Raw genomic sequence first — 20,533 nt, forward strand, 5'->3', positions numbered from 1 at the left:
CAGCACCCACAACCAGAAAAAAAAATCCTTACCAGCACATGGGAAGCCTTTGTTGTGCCCCACTTCCAATCACTAAACAACCCAAGAGTAACCATTATCCTGACTACTAAATACAATAGCTTTCCTGTTTTAAGCTTTCTGTAAATGGAGTGCTGGAGATGTGGTCTTTTATATCTGGCTTCTGTCACTCAACATTGTGAGAGTGACCTACCCTGCTCTGGGCCATTGTCATTCGTTCACTGTTACTGCTGTATGTTATTTCGTTCAGCGGACAGTTCACAATTTAATTTTGCTTTCTATTCTCTTTGAACACTGGATAGCTATGCAAAGACTATTGAGTTATTTTGACCAGTGCTGCTTTGAACATTCTTGAATGTGTCTTTTGGTAACTGTCTAGGTATATTTCTGTGAAGTACATACTTAACAGTGGAACCGCTGGGTAATAGGGTATGCAGATACACATATGGAGAATATAAATTGATACAACAAGTACTTAAAAAACACTTGTGGTTTCACAAGGGCTTTTAAAAGACAACATTTAAAATTTTTTTTAATGTTTACTTATTTTTGAGAGACAGAGATACAGAGCATGAGTGGGGAAGGGGCAGAGAGAGAGGGAGACACAGAATCCGAAGCAGGCTCCAGGCTCCGAGCTGTCAGCACAGAGCCCGACACGGGGCTTGAACCACAAACTGTCAGATCATGACCTGAGCCGAAGTCAGATGCTTAACTGACTGAGCCACCCAGGCTCCCCATACAATTAACATTTTTAAAAATAATGTTTATTTTTGAGAGACAGTGTGTGTGCGCAGGGGAGGAGCAGAAAGAGAGGAAGACAGAATCCCAAGCAGTTGCCACACTGTCAGCACAGAGCCCGGTGCAAGGCTCAAACCCACAAGGCCAGATCATGACCTGAGCTGAAATCAAGAGTCAGACTCTTAACCAGCTGAGGCACCCAGGCGCCCCAAGCAATTAACATTAAAAAAAAAAAAAAAAACTGCTATAGCACCTCTGTAAATGCTGAAACATTCAGCCATTAAAAGCATTCCTCTTACTGGAATTATTACTACATCGTATGTTAAATAACTGGAATTTAAATAAAAACTTGAAACAAAAATTAAAAAAAAATAAAAGCATTCCTTTTAAAGAGTATATGCATGGGGCATGTGGGTGGTTAAGTTGGTTAAGTGTCTAGCTCTTGATTTCAGCTCAGGTCATGCACGGTTCTTGGTATCGAGCCTTATGTGGGACTCTGCACTGACAGCTTGGAACCTACTTGGGATTCTCTCTTCTCACTCTCTCTCTGCCCCTCCCCTGCTCACATTCTCTTTCTCACAAAAAAACATAAGGGGCGCCTGGGTGGCTCAGTCCGTTGGGCATCCGACGTTGGCTCAGGTCATGATCTCGCTGTCTGTGAGTTCGAGCCCCGCGTCGGGCTCTGTGCTGACAGCTCAGAGCCTGGAGCCTGTTTCGGATTCTGTGTCTCCCTCTCTCTGACCCTCCCCCATTCATGCTCTGTCTCTTCTATCTCAAAAATAAATAAACGTTAAAAAAAAAATTTTTTTTAAAACATAAAAAAAAAAGATAAAGAGTATATGCCAAACCGATTCACTAACAGACATCTGTGGTTTCTTACACCTGCATGAATAATTTTTCTATCGTGATTGTCAAATTAGAGCTCTTTAAAGACCAAAAGCAGAAAATAAAACATTGTATATACTTTTTTCTAATTCAGTGAGGTAAAAAAAATATCTTAAAGTACTTAAATATTCAATAAAATTAGTTATATCAGGCCTTGGCAGAGGTAAGTTGAAAACATTATACATGTATATATAATACATAATATATTAACATAAATAGATATAAATATATATATAACATAATTATACATATATGTATAATATATATAAATTACATATATATTATACATATATGTATATATATAAATTTGTTTATTCATTTTGAGAGAGAGAGAGTGAGCTCAGGTGCATTCATGAGAGCAGGGTAGGGACAGAGAGAGAGAGAGAGAGAGAAGAGAGAGAATCCCAAGCAGGCTCCGTGCTGTCAGTGCAGAGCCTGACACGGGGCTCAATCTCATGAACTGTGAGATCATGGCCTGAGCCGAAATCAAGAGTTGGACGCTTGACCGAGGAGCCACCCAGAGGCCCCTGCTGCAAACATTATATTAACATTACATATTCAATTAATAACTGAATTTACTATGCCAGAGAATGGAACGTTATCAAGGGAAACCTGAAATGTACTAGTGGAACAGAACTGAAATGTAAGAAACTTGTGGTAATCATTTGGACCCTATTAAATAAACAGTAGAATTCAAACTAGGAAAAAACACTAACCTAATTCTTAATGTGCTGCAGAAGTCAAGACACAAAAGATCCGCCCAGAGAGAACAATGCCACTATCAAAATTTTTATATTTCAGCTTAACTTTAACTTGACTTAATTAGCTTTTTTTTATATGTAATATGATGTAGTTCAAGAACATTTAACTGTAACTTGAAAACAGAATACTCACTACGATGTTCCCAGAGGCAAGAAGGGAATAAGCATTATTGTTTCTGTTGGAGGGAATCTAACCAAGACTGCCAAAAAGTGCTGCGAAAAGCAAGGCTGAGTGATAAAATATGAACCCTGTGAGAGAAAAGTCTTTAAACCTATTATGAAAACTTCAGTTACTAAAACACAGGTTGATGATAGTACATTAAATTCACCATACCTAGTCGATAAGAACATACAGAATGAGCTTTGCCATGTAAAAAATTCCTCTTTACCTGTTCTTGCCTAAATTTTCAAGGCAGCCTTCAATGAATCTCATTCGAATCTGTCTATAAGCCAACATACCAAGGAACAGAGAAGTTTCTCTGTTTCATTTTTTAATCCTTCAGAAAGATTAATTGAATCATATCTTGAACTGTATCCCACAATAAAGTGTTTCCAAGCAAACATTACCCAAACTAATGCCCGTTAGAGCATTATGTTGAATTGATGTTTTTGAACTAACTGCAGGTCCTTGGGTCCTTGACTAAGATGTTAATGGTAAATAGATGCTAAATTGGGAAGGTGATGTTGGAGATAAGATGTTCTACATGTGAATTAATCTGAACTAACTGCTCTTCACACCCAGATGCTTCATCACAATCAGCCATATTCTGATTTTGCACTGATCTGGATGCTACTGCATCTGACGTCAGCCGCACTTAGCCTATCATCAGCAATATGCCCATCATGGTGGTAATAATGGTAGGGTGGTGGTGCTGTGGACCAATAAATGGCAGGCCATTAAAGGATCCATTCCCAGTAGCCCCCCCCCCCCCCCCCCCCCGCCAGAAAGTCCCCAGTGTGTGCAATACAAGATTCTTGAGATGCTTGTGCTATACGAATGGTGTTTATTTCCCCTGAAATACCATGCTCTGGATCTTGAGAGTGTGAACAGGCCTCTAGCATTTGTATTTGATTCTCTACTTATGGCATTACTTAGTGTTAAAAACCAGGTCCTTTCCTGTTCCGTTGCTTGTCCCACTTCTTTCTGATGGGCCTTGGGAATCCCCTAAGCAAATGCCTGCTTGACTTTCCAACTTTCTGTTCTGAGGATCTGTACCACAACTGCTTTTAGGAGGATTGTGACCACGATCGTCATCTTCATCATCTTCTTTAAAGGGTTTCATATGTGCAGTGTCTTCTGGCTGTACCTCCCTGCTAGGGCTCCCAGCTGACTGGCTTGCATGGCTAGAATTCATCTCATTGCTAGATCCATCACTATGCCCGCTACTGTTACCGGGGCCACTGCTTTCATCTTCACCGTTGTTGGCAGTTTCGTCAGAACCTCCCTGCACAGATTCCTCCGTGTCTGAAAGTCGCTGCTGCACATGTTTGGATCTACTAATAAGTTGTTCATCCATTTCAATGTCACTGCCTCCACTTTGATGGGTATCACTGTTATCAGTACTTTAAGGGCTGGCTGCAGGTGACCAAGGTGATAGAGCTGCTCTTCTGAGCTCTTCTTCCTCTTTCTTATTTAATTTAGTATTTAATAACGATGCAGAAGAACTCTATTTAGATACCTGAGCCTAGTACTTTATTTAATAACGCTTTAAAAGAAAAAAGGTTTCATCGACGTCGATGCCCAGTACAATGTTTGTTCACCACGAACACTTGGCTCAAGGATTGAGACTGGATAAAAGAGATGTCTAAGTGGTAGTGGATCCACATTCTTGACAAATAAAGGAAATAAGTCACGTAGGTACTGATCACCGTGTTCAGCACTGCTGCAGCCCACATACGGTCAATATGCTGAGGACTCAGTCGCTCTTCTGCTAAAAACTTCAAACTCTCTTGGCACTGTTTGATAATCTCAGTATGTAAATTTGCTCCAAATCTATGTTCTACCACATTGTTGCTTATAAGCCAGTTTGTAAGTTCTTTTGCGATGGTCATTTCTGTGTCTGATACCAATGATTCTTTATTGTACAAGTCACCGAAGGTATGAAGTTGATTCATTATCTGACTCAGTCCAGCCAACCTCACAAAGTAGGTGACAGAAAATACCGAAGTGTAAGATCTAGGCTTTCTCTGTCAAAACATGCTGTCAAAGCAGAGATTTGTAGGCAATGACCCTGTCACCGTGCCACATGTTAAGTCACCATGTTGCAAGCTGCACTCTGTCTCTACTCTTGTTCAGAGAATTTGCATAAATACCTATAACGTAGGTCCTAAAAGGGATAATGTGCTGCACGACCGCAGGGATGGTAGTCATACTCTACTGTTAGCTCCAGCTGTAATAAATGCATGTGTCATAAGAAATGGTAGTTTCAGGAGTTCCTTATTCAAAGCAATCCATCGTGGGAGAAAGGCCATTTTCCCCACAAAACAAACACACATAATGAAGCAATCGCAATGGTACTTCTACACCTTGTTTATCATAGAATGCCCCTAATGTGTTGCTTTCTTGGGTTGATATGTCCTCTGTAATAGGATGAGTATTAGCTTATAAGCAGTATATAAAGAGAATTGAATTTGAAAAACCTTTGCCACACATAGTAAGAGTTTTTCTTTCTCATCTGTACTCCATAAACTAACAGGATCAGAACTCTCTAAAGATGACTCCTCAGTCAGATTCTTGTAGGATTTGATTATTTTCTGTTGTTTCTTGTTTTTCTGCACTCCCTTCCTTACAGTCCCTTCCTTCCTGTTTAGTGGTTCTTTGGCTTGATTACTCTCATCTTGCCATGCAGAATCTGTTAATAGTAGCATAATGCGGGCGCCTGGGTGGCTCAGCTGGTTAAGCATTTCAATCTTGGTGTCGGCTCAGGTCATGATCTCACAGTTCGTGGGTTCGAGTCCCATGTCCAGCTCTGCGCTGATGGTATGGAGCCTGATTGGGATTCAGTCTCTTCCTCTCTCTCTGTCCTTCCCCTGTTTGCACTCTCTCTCTCTCTGCAAAAATAAATAAATTAACACTAAAAAAAAAAAAAATAGTAGTACAGTGTTTGCAAAGCTGGTCCCAGAGTACTTGAACTTGGGCCATCACTAATAAGTGCACATACTACTTGGTTGAAAATTTCCAAATGCTTATATTCCTTGAAGCAGCATAGACATTACCTCTAGGTCCAGGGATTGACAGAAGCAAATAATTTGGTTGCATGTTCCTTTCTGAGCTGCAGTCCACAACCACCTTCTGGGTCTGATATTGCACATGTGTTTATCGCTACCTTAGTTCTGTACCTCAGTTCATTTGCCCTTGAGCAGTAAGGTACCTTGATGTCATTAGAAATGGTTGGAGTGAAGACTTGCGTTTTTTAAATGTAAACAATGTTCTTTTGTCATGGAAGAGATGTTGGATAAAAAGTAATTTGTCACGTCTCTCAACCCATTGAGGTTGGATTCATGCTTTCCGTAAAACTTTTGTGTTTAGGCTGCTGAAAGCCTTCACAAGACCATTGTTAAGAGGCGAATGTCTCATGTGAGTGGAGGAGGATCCATAGATTTGTCTGACACGGACTCCCTACAGGAATGGATCAACATGACTGGCTTCCTTTGCGCCCTTGGGGGAGTGTGCCTGCAGCAAAGAAGCAACTCTGGCTTGGCAACCTATAGCCCCCCTATGGGCCCAGTCAGTGAACGCAAGGGTTCCATGATTTCGGTGATGTCCTCGGAGGGAAATGCAGATACACCTGTCAGCAAATTTATGGATCGGCTGTTATCCTTAATGGTGTGTAACCATGAGAAAGTGGGACTTCAAATACGGACCAACGTTAAGGATCTGGTGGGTCTAGAATTGAGTCCTGCTCTTTATCCAATGCTATTTAACAAATTGAAGAATACCATCAGCAAGTTTTTTGACTCGCAAGGACAGGTAAAGTGTTCTGTGCTTGATTTTTCACCCTTTTCTTTGAATCGATTTGTTTGATAATGAAGCCTCTTTCTTTTTGATTATTTAATTCAATACTGGCATGAGCATCCACTCACAATTTTTAAAAAATGGGCGGAAAATTGCAGAAAGAAGAATCATCCAATATAGGGAGCAGTTTGGTTTTTAGGAACTCTAGTTGTGGGTGTGCCAGGGGTTAGAAATGTCTTGGGTAGGGGTATGGGTGCCTATGTGTGTCTGTGTGCCTATTTGGGTATATGCCCCCGGGTGCTTTCTGGCATGTATATGACAGTTAGGTCACGCAGTTTCATCTGTGATGTGTCTGCTCTGCGCTGATGCCAGGATGTTTTTGTTCTTTATGTAGGTTTTATTGACCGACACCAATACTCAGTTTGTGGAGCAAACCATAGCTATAATGAAGAACTTACTAGATAATCATACCGAAGGCAGCTCCGAACATCTGGGGCAGGCTAGCATTGAAACAATGATGTTAAATCTAGTCAGGTAAGTATTCTACTGAAATGTAGCAGAAACACATCAGCATTGGTGGTTGCTAGTGAAATAATTTGCTATTCTTTATTGCACTCAAAGTGGGGTGCAATAAGGTAAGCAATTAGGTAAGCAGAAGTTATGCGTGTGCTCCTATAAATAAAAACATTGCAGTTTTCATAGTCACATTTCATCATTTTACTTAGAGGGTAAAGCATTTAGAAAACTTTTCTTGTGTTTGTATCTGATATGTGTGTTTTTTTTCTTTTTTCCCCCTGAATGTTTCTATGTCTAAATAGATACGTTCGAGTGCTTGGGAACATGGTCCATGCAATTCAAATAAAAACGAAACTGTGTCAGTTAGTCGAGGTAATGATGGCAAGGAGAGATGACCTCTCATTTTGTCAGGAGATGAAATTTAGGTGAGTTGTCAAAAGAGCAAAGGAGGGTCTTGTAAATCTTATGTTAAATGAAGTACAAAAAGCCCCCAAAACCAAAAAAAACAAAACAAAAAAAAACCCCAGCAGCTACTTGATTATCCTAGGAAAGGGGAGGGAGAAAATGGAAAAGCAACAATTTACCTTTTATTTTTCTCTCCCTGTATTTTCAAATCTCCCAGAGCTCTGTGCCCATGACAGTGCTCCCCTTGTCTAAAATCATACTGGAGCTAAGAATTTGATTCTGCTTCCAAACTGGTACGATAGCTAAAGGCTGACGTGGAGTGTTGATATTCACGTTGCCTGTTTGTGTGCCCTTCTTCTGCCTGTTGAGAGTTGGAGTAGCGGTATCTCTTCAATGAAACTGCCATGTCACCCGAGTGATTTGGCAAATATTTGCACTATAAAAAATATTTGTATGACTAAAGGTGTACGTGTGACTTAAAAAAAAAAAAAATCGTTTGTTATTTTCCTTTTCTCTGCCTTTCTGTAGGAATAAGATGGTAGAATACCTGACAGACTGGGTCATGGGAACATCAAACCAAGCAGCAGATGATGATGTAAAATGTCTTACAAGGTAAAGAGAGAGAGAGAGAGAGAGAGAGAGATGAAGAGGGTGATTTTTAATTATTAGCAGGTTCACTCAGGGTGTTGATACTACATCATCACTGTTACCAATATATTTTATGTGTTTTTTGGATATCAGGGTTTTGCATATGAATTATTTAAATCTTTGCTTTCCATTTTTAACTGAATGATTTTCAGTAAAATCCAATGTGAGAAAGTGATGTTTGGAATTTCCTATATTTGCTCAGATGGTAAATACTTATGGTCACATGTCAGAAACTAATTGAACCCTGAAGTACATAATAATCATTCACATAAATTCCTTCGGTGAGGCTTGGTTTTATGAAAGTTATCATCACCTTCTCCCTAACTTAAAATGCTTTTGCATTCTGGGTGTGCATGTTAACTCAAATTATTTAGGTTGTCCTAGTAAGTTTAATGAAATAGGTGGTTCCTGAATTCCTAAAGTTCCGTTAGGAAGGTGTTTATTTGCGGGAAGGTCGAGTGGAAGAACGTGAAACACTCATATGGTCCTTAAATTTTCTTTCTTCAGAGACTTGGACCAGGCGAGCATGGAAGCCGTTGTTTCACTCCTGGCTGGTCTTCCACTGCAGCCTGAGGAAGGAGATGGTGTGGAATTGATGGAAGCCAAGTCACAGTTATTTCTGAAGTAAATTTCAGTCATCAAAAACGCAAAACAAAAAACAAAGCCCCACATACAACAAAACAAAAGTCTAACCAAAGTGGCAAATGATTGTATGTAGAAAGTGGACCTTATTACTTGGCTATTATGGCCACTGGCAGCTGCTTATAAAATATAACCCATGCATGAGGCAGTATTCCCTATGATAGGACTGGGTTAGGAAAGCAACTGTGTTTTGTGTTTTTAAAGAAAATGTCTGGTCATTGAATTATTGGCAGTAAAACCCAGATCACCTCATTAAGCCATTTCAAATGGCATTGTGTAAACTATTTGGACTACTAATTTTATATGGTAAACACTAGAAGTGTTCCCTGCATCGACCAGGAAAGATTGCATCTGTTCGGTGGCTATGTTATGAACTATGTGCTGGCTTTGTCAGGATAAAATCATACTCAGCATAGCACACTTCATGATGAGCCACACTGGCTGATTATCCCAGGACTGGAAAGAAGCAGATACCCAAGACCACTCGTGTGATGCACATGTGATAATTTCAGAAAATCAGATTAGCTTTCTGATTGCTGTGGCCTTCACTGTGTAAGAGTCGATCTTTTTACCTCTCAGGTATTTCACATTGTTTATGAACCTTTTGAATGACTGTAGTGAAGTTGAAGATGAAAATGCACAAACAGGTGGCAGGAAACGTGGCATGTCCCGGAGGCTGGCATCACTGAGGCACTGCACAGTCCTTGCAATGTCCAACTTACTCAATGCTAATGTGGACAGTGGCCTCATGCACTCCATAGGTGAGATAAAATGAAAGCTTCGTAGAGAAATTGACAATCTAGAGAATTGGCACATAAGACAAGCAAAATTACAACAGTCCATGTTAGTAAATTTGCATCTGTCTGTCCATATCAGGTTTAGGTTATCACAAAGATCTTCAGACAAGAGCTACATTTATGGAAGTTCTGACAAAAATCCTCCAGCAAGGCACAGAATTTGACACGCTTGCAGAAACGGTGCTGGCCGACCGGTTTGAGAGGCTGGTGGAGTTGGTCACAATGATGGGAGACCAGGGAGAGCTCCCAATAGCCATGGCTTTGGCCAACGTGGTCCCGTGTTCTCAGTGGGTGAGTTCTTTGAGGAAGTGCAAAACTGGGGCCTGGCACATAGCAGGTGCTTCCAAATTTATTCTTTCTAGGAATTTTTTTTTTTTAATGTTTATTTTGGGGGAGAGAGAGAGAGCATGAGCAGGGGAGGGGCAGAGAGAGAGAGAGAGAGACAGAGAATCCCAGGCAGTCTCTGCTAATAGGGCAGAGCCTGGCGTGGGCCTCAGTTTCACAAACTGTGAAACCTTGACCTGAGCCGAGATCAAGAGTTGGATGCTTAACCGACTGAGCCACCCAGGTGCCCCTCATTCCAGGAATGTTTATTGCATGAATTGCTAAACCTTGAGAGCTGGAAGAAACTTCAGATATTATTCGAGTGGTTTTTCAGCTATGGGAAAGTAGTTGTGGCTTCTAGCCCTTGGGAGTGTTCTTACCTTAAGTATGAGGATCTTATTCATCATATACTTACAGTGAAACTCAAATTCCTTCCCTGTCCCACTGAAAAATTCAATTTAAACACTGATCAGAAGAAAATTAAAACCACTGACCTGGTCTGGCGTTTTCGTGTATTACATGAGATGATTAGGGCTAAATCTCCTATTTAGTTGTCACTAATGCTAGAGCTAGAATTAAAGGCTTGTGTGTCCAGTTCACAACTCTTCTGTAATGCACTGTACAATTTTCTAAAAAAAATGTAAGCACTATATTTGCGTTAGAAATTGTTGCTTGTTTGAAACACTGGAGACATAGTATGGCTATTTGGTCTCTTATTCATCTATGTATGTATGTATGTATGTATTTTAGAGAGAAGAGAGCAAGCACGTGTGCGCAGACGCACGAGTGGGGCAGGGGCAGAGGGAGAGAGAGTCTCAAGCAGGTGCTGTCCTCAGCATGGAGCCCGATGTGGGGCTCGATCCCACAACTCTGGGATCATGAGTGAGCTGAAATGAAGAGTCAGACACTCAGCTGATTGAGCCCCTGGGTCTCTGTTACTAAAAAATTTTCTTAAAACCATACTATTTTTAACAGTACACGCTAAAAATTTGAGAAGGGTTGTCCTTTTCCGTGCTAAAAATCGATTCCATTTATAGTGTACCAAAAACGATTTCAGTTTAGTAAATTATAACAAATCAGGTAATCTGTCATTGCCTATAGGTTTTTTTCTGCTTAAAAAGGCTGTAGGATCTTGTTCCTCATGCTTCAGTAAAGTTTAAACTCCTTACTCTGGCCTACAAGGCTCGACCCAACCTGGGCTCTGCCTCACCTCTGACCTCATCTCCTGCCACGTTCCTTCTTGTTCACCAGACTTAAAGATGTTAGGCTATTTCCACCTTCGAGAGTACCCTTACTGCCACCACAGCCGCCACCACCTGGAATGCTTCTTCCCTGATCTCTTACACGGCCAACTTCTTCAAAAACCTTTTAAAGCTTAAAAAAAAAAAATTCTCTTTTGTAGATTTTAAATTCTGTTGCTTAATGTTTTCAGAATTTTGCAGGGAAGGGATTAGATGGAACAAAATGAGCACAGTACTCCAAAAACAGGTTTTGTGGCTGAATTGTCTCTCATAATTATACTTGACTTTAAAATGGAGGAGAGGGGTGCCTGGGTGGCTCAGTTGGTTAAGTGTCCAACTCTTGATTTTAGCTCAAGTCATGATCTTGCCGTTTGTGGGATTGAGCCCCACGTCAGCTCAGAACCGGCTTGGGATTCTCTCCCTCCCCCTTTCTCTGCCCCTCCCCTGTGTGTGTGCACTGCTCTCTTTCTCTCTCAAAATAAATAAAAAAATAATAAAATGGAGGAAAGAATTTTTATATCTAGTCACATATGTGGAATGTCACTGTAGGGAGTAGAACAGACTATCTGGGTCTTCTTTGGCTTCTAGATTGTGTGGTTAGGATTGTCAAATTTTTTGCTTTAGTCAGCTACCAGATTTGACCAGGTAAAAGCATTAGAAGAGCTATGGGCCATGATCCTGGCCTTTGCTGTCACTGCTTGAAGGATGGGGCATCATTTTATGGCTACCCTTAGTCTATGTAAATCTCTTCGCCGCACTGTGTGGTTAAACAGTGATTTTACTGTCACGTCGTTTTCCTGGAGTGTACCGAAAAATACCACGGGGAATTATGAGGGTAACCGTTCAGGAAGTATGTGGGAATTAGCTGTCCACCTTCGCTTTATACATAAATCTTGCTAATCTCTTTGTTCTGAATACACAGCCCACATCTTTTCCCTTACTTTCTGCAAATCCTATAGTTCTTCCATTTTTGTTGTTTCTCTGCTGAGCCCATGTTCAGTGTATACTGAATTTCCCTGACCATGTGAGCAGAGAGTGGAGCTCTTGTGGTCACCAAAGTCTCATTCCTGCTCACTGGTTTTCTACGAAAATGATTTGGGCATATCAAACTAAACTCTTTGCCATCATGTTCTGTTTCTACTCTCTTTAATTTTGTCATGTGATTTGAACTGAATCTTGGCTTTTTTTCTGTCTAGGCCTGGTAAAACCTAGGCCTCTCTTAATTTTCATCAGTTAATTCATAAAATTAACAGCCGCTGGGGCACCTGGTTGGCTCAGTTGGAAGAGTGTGTGACTCTTGATCTTGGGGTTGTGAGTTTGAGCCCCACGCTGGATGTAGAGATTGCTTAAATAAGTAAATAAACAAATTGCTTTAAAAAAAAAGGAATTCACATCTGCTATAGGCATAAAGAAATAGTCATCGTAGACAAATGGACACAGATAGATCTCAGGGAGAAATTAATTAGTCACCACTTAACTGGATTTAGCAGGTGGTTGGCAGTTTTGGATTTACCTTTCAGTTTCCTGCTAAAGACAAATGGGATTATTCATGCTAACTCAATTTTGTTTTGTTCTCAGGATGAACTAGCTCGAGTTCTAGTGACTCTGTTTGATTCTCGACATTTGCTCTACCAACTGCTCTGGAACATGTTTTCTAAGGAAGTAGAATTGGCAGACTCCATGCAGACTCTTTTCCGAGGAAACAGCTTAGCCAGTAAAATAATGACCTTCTGTTTCAAGGTTTATATCCGTTTATTCTTTTGTGTGTGTGCCGAGGTATGGCAAATTGATTATGTGCAGAACGTACAGAGCAGAATGTCTTTAACGCAAGATATTTGGAGAAGGCGTAATAGATTCCTACTTGTGTATTTCTTTAGGTATATGGTGCTACCTACCTACAAAAACTCCTGGATCCGTTATTACGAATCGTGATCACATCCTCTGATTGGCAACACGTTAGCTTTGAAGTGGATCCTACCAGGTTTGTCATCCTCTCATCTACAACTTTTCTCGACTCTTTCACTGCCACCGTGTGGGACCAGACCCTCAGAGGGTTTCTCCCTCTGATTCTTAAAATGAGTCTTTCATTATAAAAGTTACGCACAAATACATTTTTCTTAAAAAAAATTTACAGGTATCTTTGGCTGCCATGTGTAGAGACAGAGACCGTTACTAGTTTAGTCTGTTCTTTGCTTTTTTTTTTTTTTTTTCCAGTGCATTTGCATGTACATAAATCAAGTTGTAGAAACTGTGTGGCTAACAGTGAGTGCTTAATATAAATGGAAACATGTTGTACACGTGGTTTTTTGCAACTTAATTTTTTTAACTTGGCTCTGTCTTCAGTCTTTCTGTGTCAGTATAGAAAGATTAACCTCATTGTTTTTACCTGCCATATAATATTTGATAGTTTGGCTATGTCATGATTTAGCCAATACCATATCTATCCTTTTTTTCCAACCAATTAAAAAAAAGTTATTATTGAAATAGAATTGACATACAATGTTGTATTCGTTTCAGGTATCCAGTATTTTGGTTTGACAATTCTGTGTATTACTCAGTGCTCATCATGACAAGTATAGTCACCATCCGTCACCATACAACGTTCTTACAACATTATTGACCATATGTCCCCAATGTTGTACTTTTCATTTTCATCTCCATGACTTATTTATTTTATGACTGGAAGTTTCTGCCTTTGAATCGCCTTCACCTGTATCACCCATGTCCTCTGGCAACCACCAGTTCTGTGTACTTAAAAGTGGTTTTCTTGTTCATTTGTTTTGTTTTTTAGATTCCACATATAAGTGAAATCATACAGTATTTGCCTTTGTCTGACTTATTTCACTTAGCATAACATATAGTTCCATTCATGTCACAAATAGCAAGAGTTTTTGTTTTGTTTTTTCTTTTGTGCTGGAGTAATAGGTGTGTGTGTAGGGGGACACATCATCTTTCTTTGTTCATCTATTGATGGACACTTGAGTTGCTTCCGTATCTTGGCTGTTGTAAATAATGCTGCAGTAAACATAGGGGTGCATGTACCTTTTCAAATTAGTGTTTTAACTTTCTTTGGGTAAATACCAAGTAGTGGAATTATTGGATCATATGGTATTTCTATTTTTAATTTTTTGAGGAACTTCCATACTGTTCTCCATCAATAGGTGCGCCTACCAACAGTGCACAAGGGTTTCCTTTTCTCCATGTCCTCATCAATACTCGTTTTTGTTTTTGTTTTGATACTAGCCATTCTGACTGGTGTGAGGTGACACCACATTGTGGTTTTGATTTGCATTTAGCTGATGATTAGTGACGCTGCACGTTTTTTCATGTGTCTCTTGGCCACCTTTATGTGTTCTTCAGAAAACTGCCTATTCAGGTCCTCTGCCCATTTTTGAATCAGATTATTTGGGGTTTTTTGGGTGTTGAGTTGTGTGAGTTCCTTAAATATTTTGGATATTCACCCCTTATCAGATACATCGTTTGTGAATATCTTCTCTCATTTAGTAGGTTGCTATTTTATTGATGGTTTCCCTGCTGTGTAAAAGCTTTTTATTTTGGTGTAGTCCCAGTAGTTTATTTTTGCTTTTGTTTCCCTTGCCTGAGGAGACATATTCATAAATGTGTTGTTATGGGTGATGTCTGAGAGATTACTACCTATATTTTCTATAGGAATTTTATGATTTCAGGTCTCATGTTTAGGTGTTTAATCCATTTGGAGTTTGTTTTTATGTATGCTATAAGAAAGTGGGCCAGTTTCATTCTTTTGCACAAAGCTGTCCGGTTTCTGAACACCATTTATTGAAAAGACTGTCATTTCCTCGTTTTCTGTTCTTGCCTACTTTGTCATAGATTAATTGGCAATATAGGCATGGGTTTATTTCTGGACTCTTTTTTGTGCCATTGATCTATGTGTCTGTTTTTGTCCCAGTACTATACTGTTTTGATTACTATAGCTTTGTAGTATATGTTGACATCTGGGATTGTGATACCTCTAGCTTTTTCTTCATTCTCAAGATTGCTTTGTCCCTGAAGTCATCTGTGGTTCCATACAGATTTTTAGGATTATTTGTTCCAGTTCAGTGAGAAACTATTGGTATTTTGATGGAGATTGCACTGAATCTGTAGATTGTTCTGGGTAGTATACACATTTTAATAATGTTAATTCTTCCAATCCAGGAGCATGGTATATCTTTCCTTTAGGTTGTGTTGTCTTCAGTTTCTTTCATCAGTGTCTTATGATTTTCAGAGTATAGGTCTTTCATCTCTCTGGTTAACTATTCTCCTAGGTATTTTATTCTTTTTGGTAGAGTTGTAGATGGTGATCCCATTGACTTTTGCCGTAACTTCTCAACGTTGTCTTTTTCATTTTTCAGGTTATTTGCTGTAGGAATTTTATGAAACCTAAATCTTTTTGTTACTTTCTTTCTTAGAACATTAACTGTTCCCTATTGACTACAAGATAAAGTACAGAGTTTTCTAACTACAGCTCATTATCACCTGTCATTCTTTCATGTGTTTTCTGTACATTAGCTCCAATATGCACATGTTGTATATTTTTTAAAGTGGCTTGACACATGATTTGTTGGGGTTGGAGATGCCTGATAAATGATATCCCTCTACCCAGCCCAAATGTTTAATTTTTTTAAGGTTTCTTTATTTTTGCGAGGGAGAGACAGAGACAGAGTGTGAGTGGGGAAAGGGCAGAGAGAGAGAGGAGACACAGAATTGGAAGCAGTCTCCAGGCTCTGACCTGTCAGCACAAAACCCGACACGGGGCTTGAACTCAACAAACTACGAAATCATGATCTGAGCTGAAGTTGGACGCTTAACTGACTGAGCCACCCAGACGTCCCTTCCCTGCCCAACTTTTAAAACCAAAAGAATGGAAGGAGGAGGGCTGCGAAGGAAGCACTCAGGAATCAGTCATCACCTTTATTTTTGATAAAAATGTTTAGAGTGTGTGGCTTTTGATCCTGTGGGTGAATAGGCTTGCTGATATTTCACCTTGAATTAGACTCATCTACCTCATCCCTTGCATAGCTGGGTAACTACAGACATGTCTCACAGGGAAGCTTTTTACCACAGAAGTGGAGAGCAAACCAGAATAGATCTTGTCTGCAGGCAGACATATCCAGAACGGAGAGGATGGCACTGAGCAGAGTATATACTAAATCTGTGAGAATATAAGGGGATAAGAATTCTTATACACAGTTGTCAAAATTATCTTTTTATAGTTTTTTTATTCAAATCAAGATCCCAGCAAAGTTCAAACAATGCATTTGGCTGAAAGTCTCTTTTATTTTTTTAAATTTTTTTTTTCAACGTTTATTTATTTTTAGGACAGAGAGAGACAGAGCATGAACGGGGGAGGGGCAGAGAGAGAGGGAGACACAGAATCGGAAACAGGCTCCAGGCTCTGAGCCATCAGCCCAGAGCCCGACGCGGGGCTCGAACTCACGGACCGCGAGATCGTGACCTGGCTGAAGTCGGAGGCTTAACCGACTGCACCACCCAGGCGCCCCTGAAAGTCTCTTTTAAAGGGCAGTTTCGTTTGTTTATTTTAAATGGATTTTACCTCCCCCCCCCCACTTTATAGGTTAGAACAATCAGAGAGCCTTGAGGAAAACCAACGGAACCTTCTGCAGATGACTGAAAAGTTCTTCCATGCCATCATCAGTTCCTCCTCAGAATTCCCCCCTCAGCTTCGAAGTGTGTGCCACTGTTTATACCAGGTATGCTTAAGGTTAGAGAGTACCATTATTAAGCCAAAGCTGAAGTGAAAAGAATGCTTTACTAAAGAGGAATTTAGCTGCTGATAGTGGGTGGTTGAAAATACTGAGTCAGTTTGGATGAGTAATACACTAAGCCTTGTCGGAGTTGGCTTTGAAAAAAACTTAAATATTGCTTAGGAGACAGTTTGAAGTATTTTAAGGGGGTACTAAAAATAAGTTTCCTCACATTGGGAGCAAGTTTAAAATGCACAGAATCTCTTGGATATAACAGATATGGTTGAAATGAGATACATTATGGAATTTTCTTGGTTATCTTTTGCCTGAATTACTCATAAGGCCTTTTGAATGTGAGGCACGTCTACTCCTTGCTTTTTGTACTGTTGAAATGCTTGATCCATAATTTTGATTTCTTAAAATATGTTTGTGTCAATTTTTCCTAGAACCAATTAATCTGATTATTTAACATAGAACACTACTTCTAAAATATATTGCAGCAACATTCAGATCAAATTATTAGACTTTCTAGCACTAGCACTGCAAGTAATGCTTCTGAGTTCAGATGTCTGCAGTCATCCCCTACTTGTTGAGGAAATTAGGTCTGTGTTCTTTTTATGGCTTTCACTGTGCTTTTGAATTGCATATGCAGGTTCAGGGACGATATAATAATTCCAGGGGAAATTAGTGCAAATCTGTGTTAGTCTGCTCAAACTATGATTCTGGAAGAAAAATTAGTGGGTCTGGAGTTTGGGACAGGGGTGGGTATAGGGGAAAGAATTTACACATTTACCAAAACCCATGTCTTTATGTCTTTTTCTTTGCAGAGTCATCCCCAGCCATTTGTTTTTTAGCACAGGGCTTCAGTTGCTTAGAGACATTAGCAAGATCAGTGAAATCACCATTTTAAAAAGCTGTTTCAGGCTGCTCTGTGTGAATTATTCCCCCATTGCTATTTATAAAGATGTTTTTGCTGTATCACTAAAAGAAAACTTATAACAGTTAACAAAATGGCAGTAGTCCTTTCCTATCAATAATTACTTTAAATATAAGTGGATTAAGTTTTCCCAATTGAAAGGCATACAGTGGCTAAATGGATTAAAAAAAACAAGATCCTACAATATGTTGCCTACAAGAGGCTCATGTTAGCCTTAAAGACACACATAGGCGGGGAGTGAAGGGATGGAAAAAGTCATTTCAAACAAATGGTAACCAGAAAAAAAAAAAAACAAAACAGGAGTAGCTATACTTATTTTGGACCAAATAGACTTTAAACTAAAAATGGCAAAAAGAAACAAAAGTCAATATATAATGATAAAAAGGGGTCTATACATCAAGAAGATACAATAGTTATAAATATTTATGTGCCCAGCATTGGAGCACCTAAATGTATAAAGCAAAAGCTAACAGACCTAAAAGGAGAAATAAATAGTAATAAAGTAATTGTTGGGGATTTTAATACCCTACTCTCAACAATGGTTAGGTCATCCAGACAGAGAATAAGGAAACAGCAGATTCGAACAACACTTAAATCCCAAATGCACCTAACAGACATATATAGAACATGCTATCCAACAACAGCAGAATATACATTCTTCCAAAACACACATGGAACATTTTCTAGGATAGACCATATGTTAGGTCACACAACAAGTCTTAGCAGATTCAAGAAGATTAAAATCATACCAAGTATCTTCTCTGACCACAATGGCATGAAGTTAGAAATCAATTACATGAGGAAAGCTGGAAAATGAGTGAACCCATGGAAATTAAACACTACCCTGAACAATTAATGGTTAAAAAAAAGAAATTAAAAGAGAAATAAAAAGTTTCTTGAGATAAATGAAAATGGAAACACAACATACCAGAACATGTGCGATGTAGCAAAAGCAGTTCTAAGAGGGAAGTTCATACCAGTAAACACCTATGTTAAGAAGCAGGAAAGATCCCAAATAAGCAACCTAACTCTTTCTCTTAAGGAATTAGAAAAAGAATAAACTGAGCTCCAAGTTAGCAGAAGAAAGGAAATAAAGATTGTAGCAGAAATAAGTGAAATAGAAATAAATATAGAAAAACCTCAGAAAAGATGAGCCAGACTAAGAGTTGCTTCTTTGAAAAGATAAACAAAATTGACAAACCTTTAGCTAGACTAAGCAAGGAGAAGAGAGGAAGGACCAAATCAAGAAATTATAAATGAAAAAGGAGACCTCACAACCGATGCCACAGAAATTCAAAGGGTCATAAGAGACTACTGTGAACAAACTAGACAACAAACTGGACAACCTAGAAGAAATGGAAAGAGTCTTAGAAACATACAACTTATCAAGACTGAATTAGGAAGAAATAGAAACTCTGAATAGAATTCCTAAATTCTCCCAACAAAGAAAAGCCCAGGACCAGTTGGCTTCCCTGGTGAATTTTACTAGACATTTACAGAAGAATTAACAACCAGTCCTTCTCAAACTCTTAGCAAAAATTGAAAAGAGAGCACTCCAGACTCATTTTGTGAGGCATTACCCTGGTACCAAAACCAGAAAAGGACACTGCTGGGAAAGAAAACTATAGGTAAATATCATTGATGAGTATAGATACAGAAATTCTCAGTAAATTACTAGCAAACAATTCAGCATATTAAAATGTTCGCACCATGATGATGTGGGATTTATCCTTCGGTGCAAGGATAGTTCAGCATCTGCAAATCAGTGTGATGCATTACGTTAATTCAGTGGAAGAAAAGAATCATATGATCATCTCAATAAATGCAGAAAAAGGATTTGACAAAATTCCACATCCATTCATGATAAAAACTCTTAATAAGTTAGGCATAGAAGGAATGTATATCAACATAATAAAGGCCATAAATGACAACCACACAGCTAACATATTCAGTGGTGAAAGGTTGAAAGCATTTCTTCTAAGATGAGGAACAAGACAGAGGTATCCACTCTTACCACTCCTATTCAACATAGTACTAGCAGTGCTAGCTAGAGCAATCAGGCAAGAAAAATTAAAAGCCTCAGAATTGGAAAGGAAGAAGTAAAATTGTTTCTACTTGCAGATGATATATATAGGAAATCCCAAATACAACCAAAAAACAGAGCTAATCAGTGAACTAAGTAAAGTTGCAGTACACATAATTAACATACAAAAATCAGTAGCATTTCTGTACACTAACAAATTTATGGGAAAAAATAGATCCTATTTATGATGGCATCAAAACAATAAAATACTTAGGAATAAATTTAAGAATGTGAAAGATCTCTATTCTGGAAACTATAAGCCATTGATGAAAACAGATTTAAGATACAGATAAATGGGAAGGTATCTTGTGTTCATGGATTGGAAGAATTAATAGTTTAGATATGAATAGTACCAAAAGCCATCTGTAGATTCAGTGCAATCTCTATCAAGTTTTCAGTGACATTTTTATAGAAATAGAAAAAAAAGCTCTTAAAATTCATATGGAAACACAAAACACCCTACCTCCCCCCCAAAAAGAACAAAGGAAGCACCACATTTCCTAATTTAAAGCTATAATCATCAAAATAGTAGGTACTGCATAAAAACAGATGGACTGACCAGTGGAACAGAATCAAGAGCCCAGAAATAAACCCAAGCATATAGAATCAACTAATTATAAAAGACAGTCTTTTCAATAAATGGTGCTGGGATAACCAAATATTCACATGTAAAAGAATGAAATTGGAACCATATCTTAAGTCCCTCACAAATTAACTTGAAATGGATTAAAGATTTAAATGTAAGACTTGAAACCATGAAACCGCTAGAAGAAAACATAGGAATAAAGGTTCTTGGCATGGGTCTTGGTAATATTTTTTGGATATGACACCTAAAGCACAGCAAACTCAAAAATAAA

The 20,533-nt window shown here is 38.9% G+C and overlaps 1 protein-coding gene across 10 annotated transcripts in view; it reads left to right on the forward strand.

Annotated features, from left to right (window-relative positions):
- NF1 (neurofibromin 1) overlaps positions 1-20,533 on the forward strand; it is a 248,199-nt gene that overhangs the window by 110,554 nt on the left and 117,112 nt on the right. For 8 of the 10 annotated variants that reach the window (XM_047831817.1, XM_047831807.1, XM_047831810.1 and 5 more), the window contains exons 21-30: positions 5,932-6,372; positions 6,752-6,891; positions 7,176-7,298; positions 7,807-7,890; positions 8,434-8,550; positions 9,148-9,329; positions 9,445-9,656; positions 12,509-12,670; positions 12,808-12,911; positions 16,527-16,662. In XM_047831817.1, coding sequence (XP_047687773.1) covers positions 5,932-6,372; positions 6,752-6,891; positions 7,176-7,298; positions 7,807-7,890; positions 8,434-8,550; positions 9,148-9,329; positions 9,445-9,656; positions 12,509-12,670; positions 12,808-12,911; positions 16,527-16,662 — 1,701 coding nt within the window. Of the gene's footprint in view, positions 1-5,931; positions 6,373-6,751; positions 6,892-7,175; positions 7,299-7,806; positions 7,891-8,433; positions 8,551-9,147; positions 9,330-9,444; positions 9,657-12,508; positions 12,671-12,807; positions 12,912-16,526; positions 16,663-17,483; positions 17,603-20,533 lie in introns of those variants that run through there. The other 2 variants (XM_047831816.1, XM_047831813.1) reach the window with 2 other exon arrangements.

This window comes from Prionailurus viverrinus, chromosome E1 (assembly GCF_022837055.1).
Source record: "Prionailurus viverrinus isolate Anna chromosome E1, UM_Priviv_1.0, whole genome shotgun sequence".
NCBI classification, from domain to species: Eukaryota; Metazoa; Chordata; class Mammalia; order Carnivora; family Felidae; genus Prionailurus; species Prionailurus viverrinus.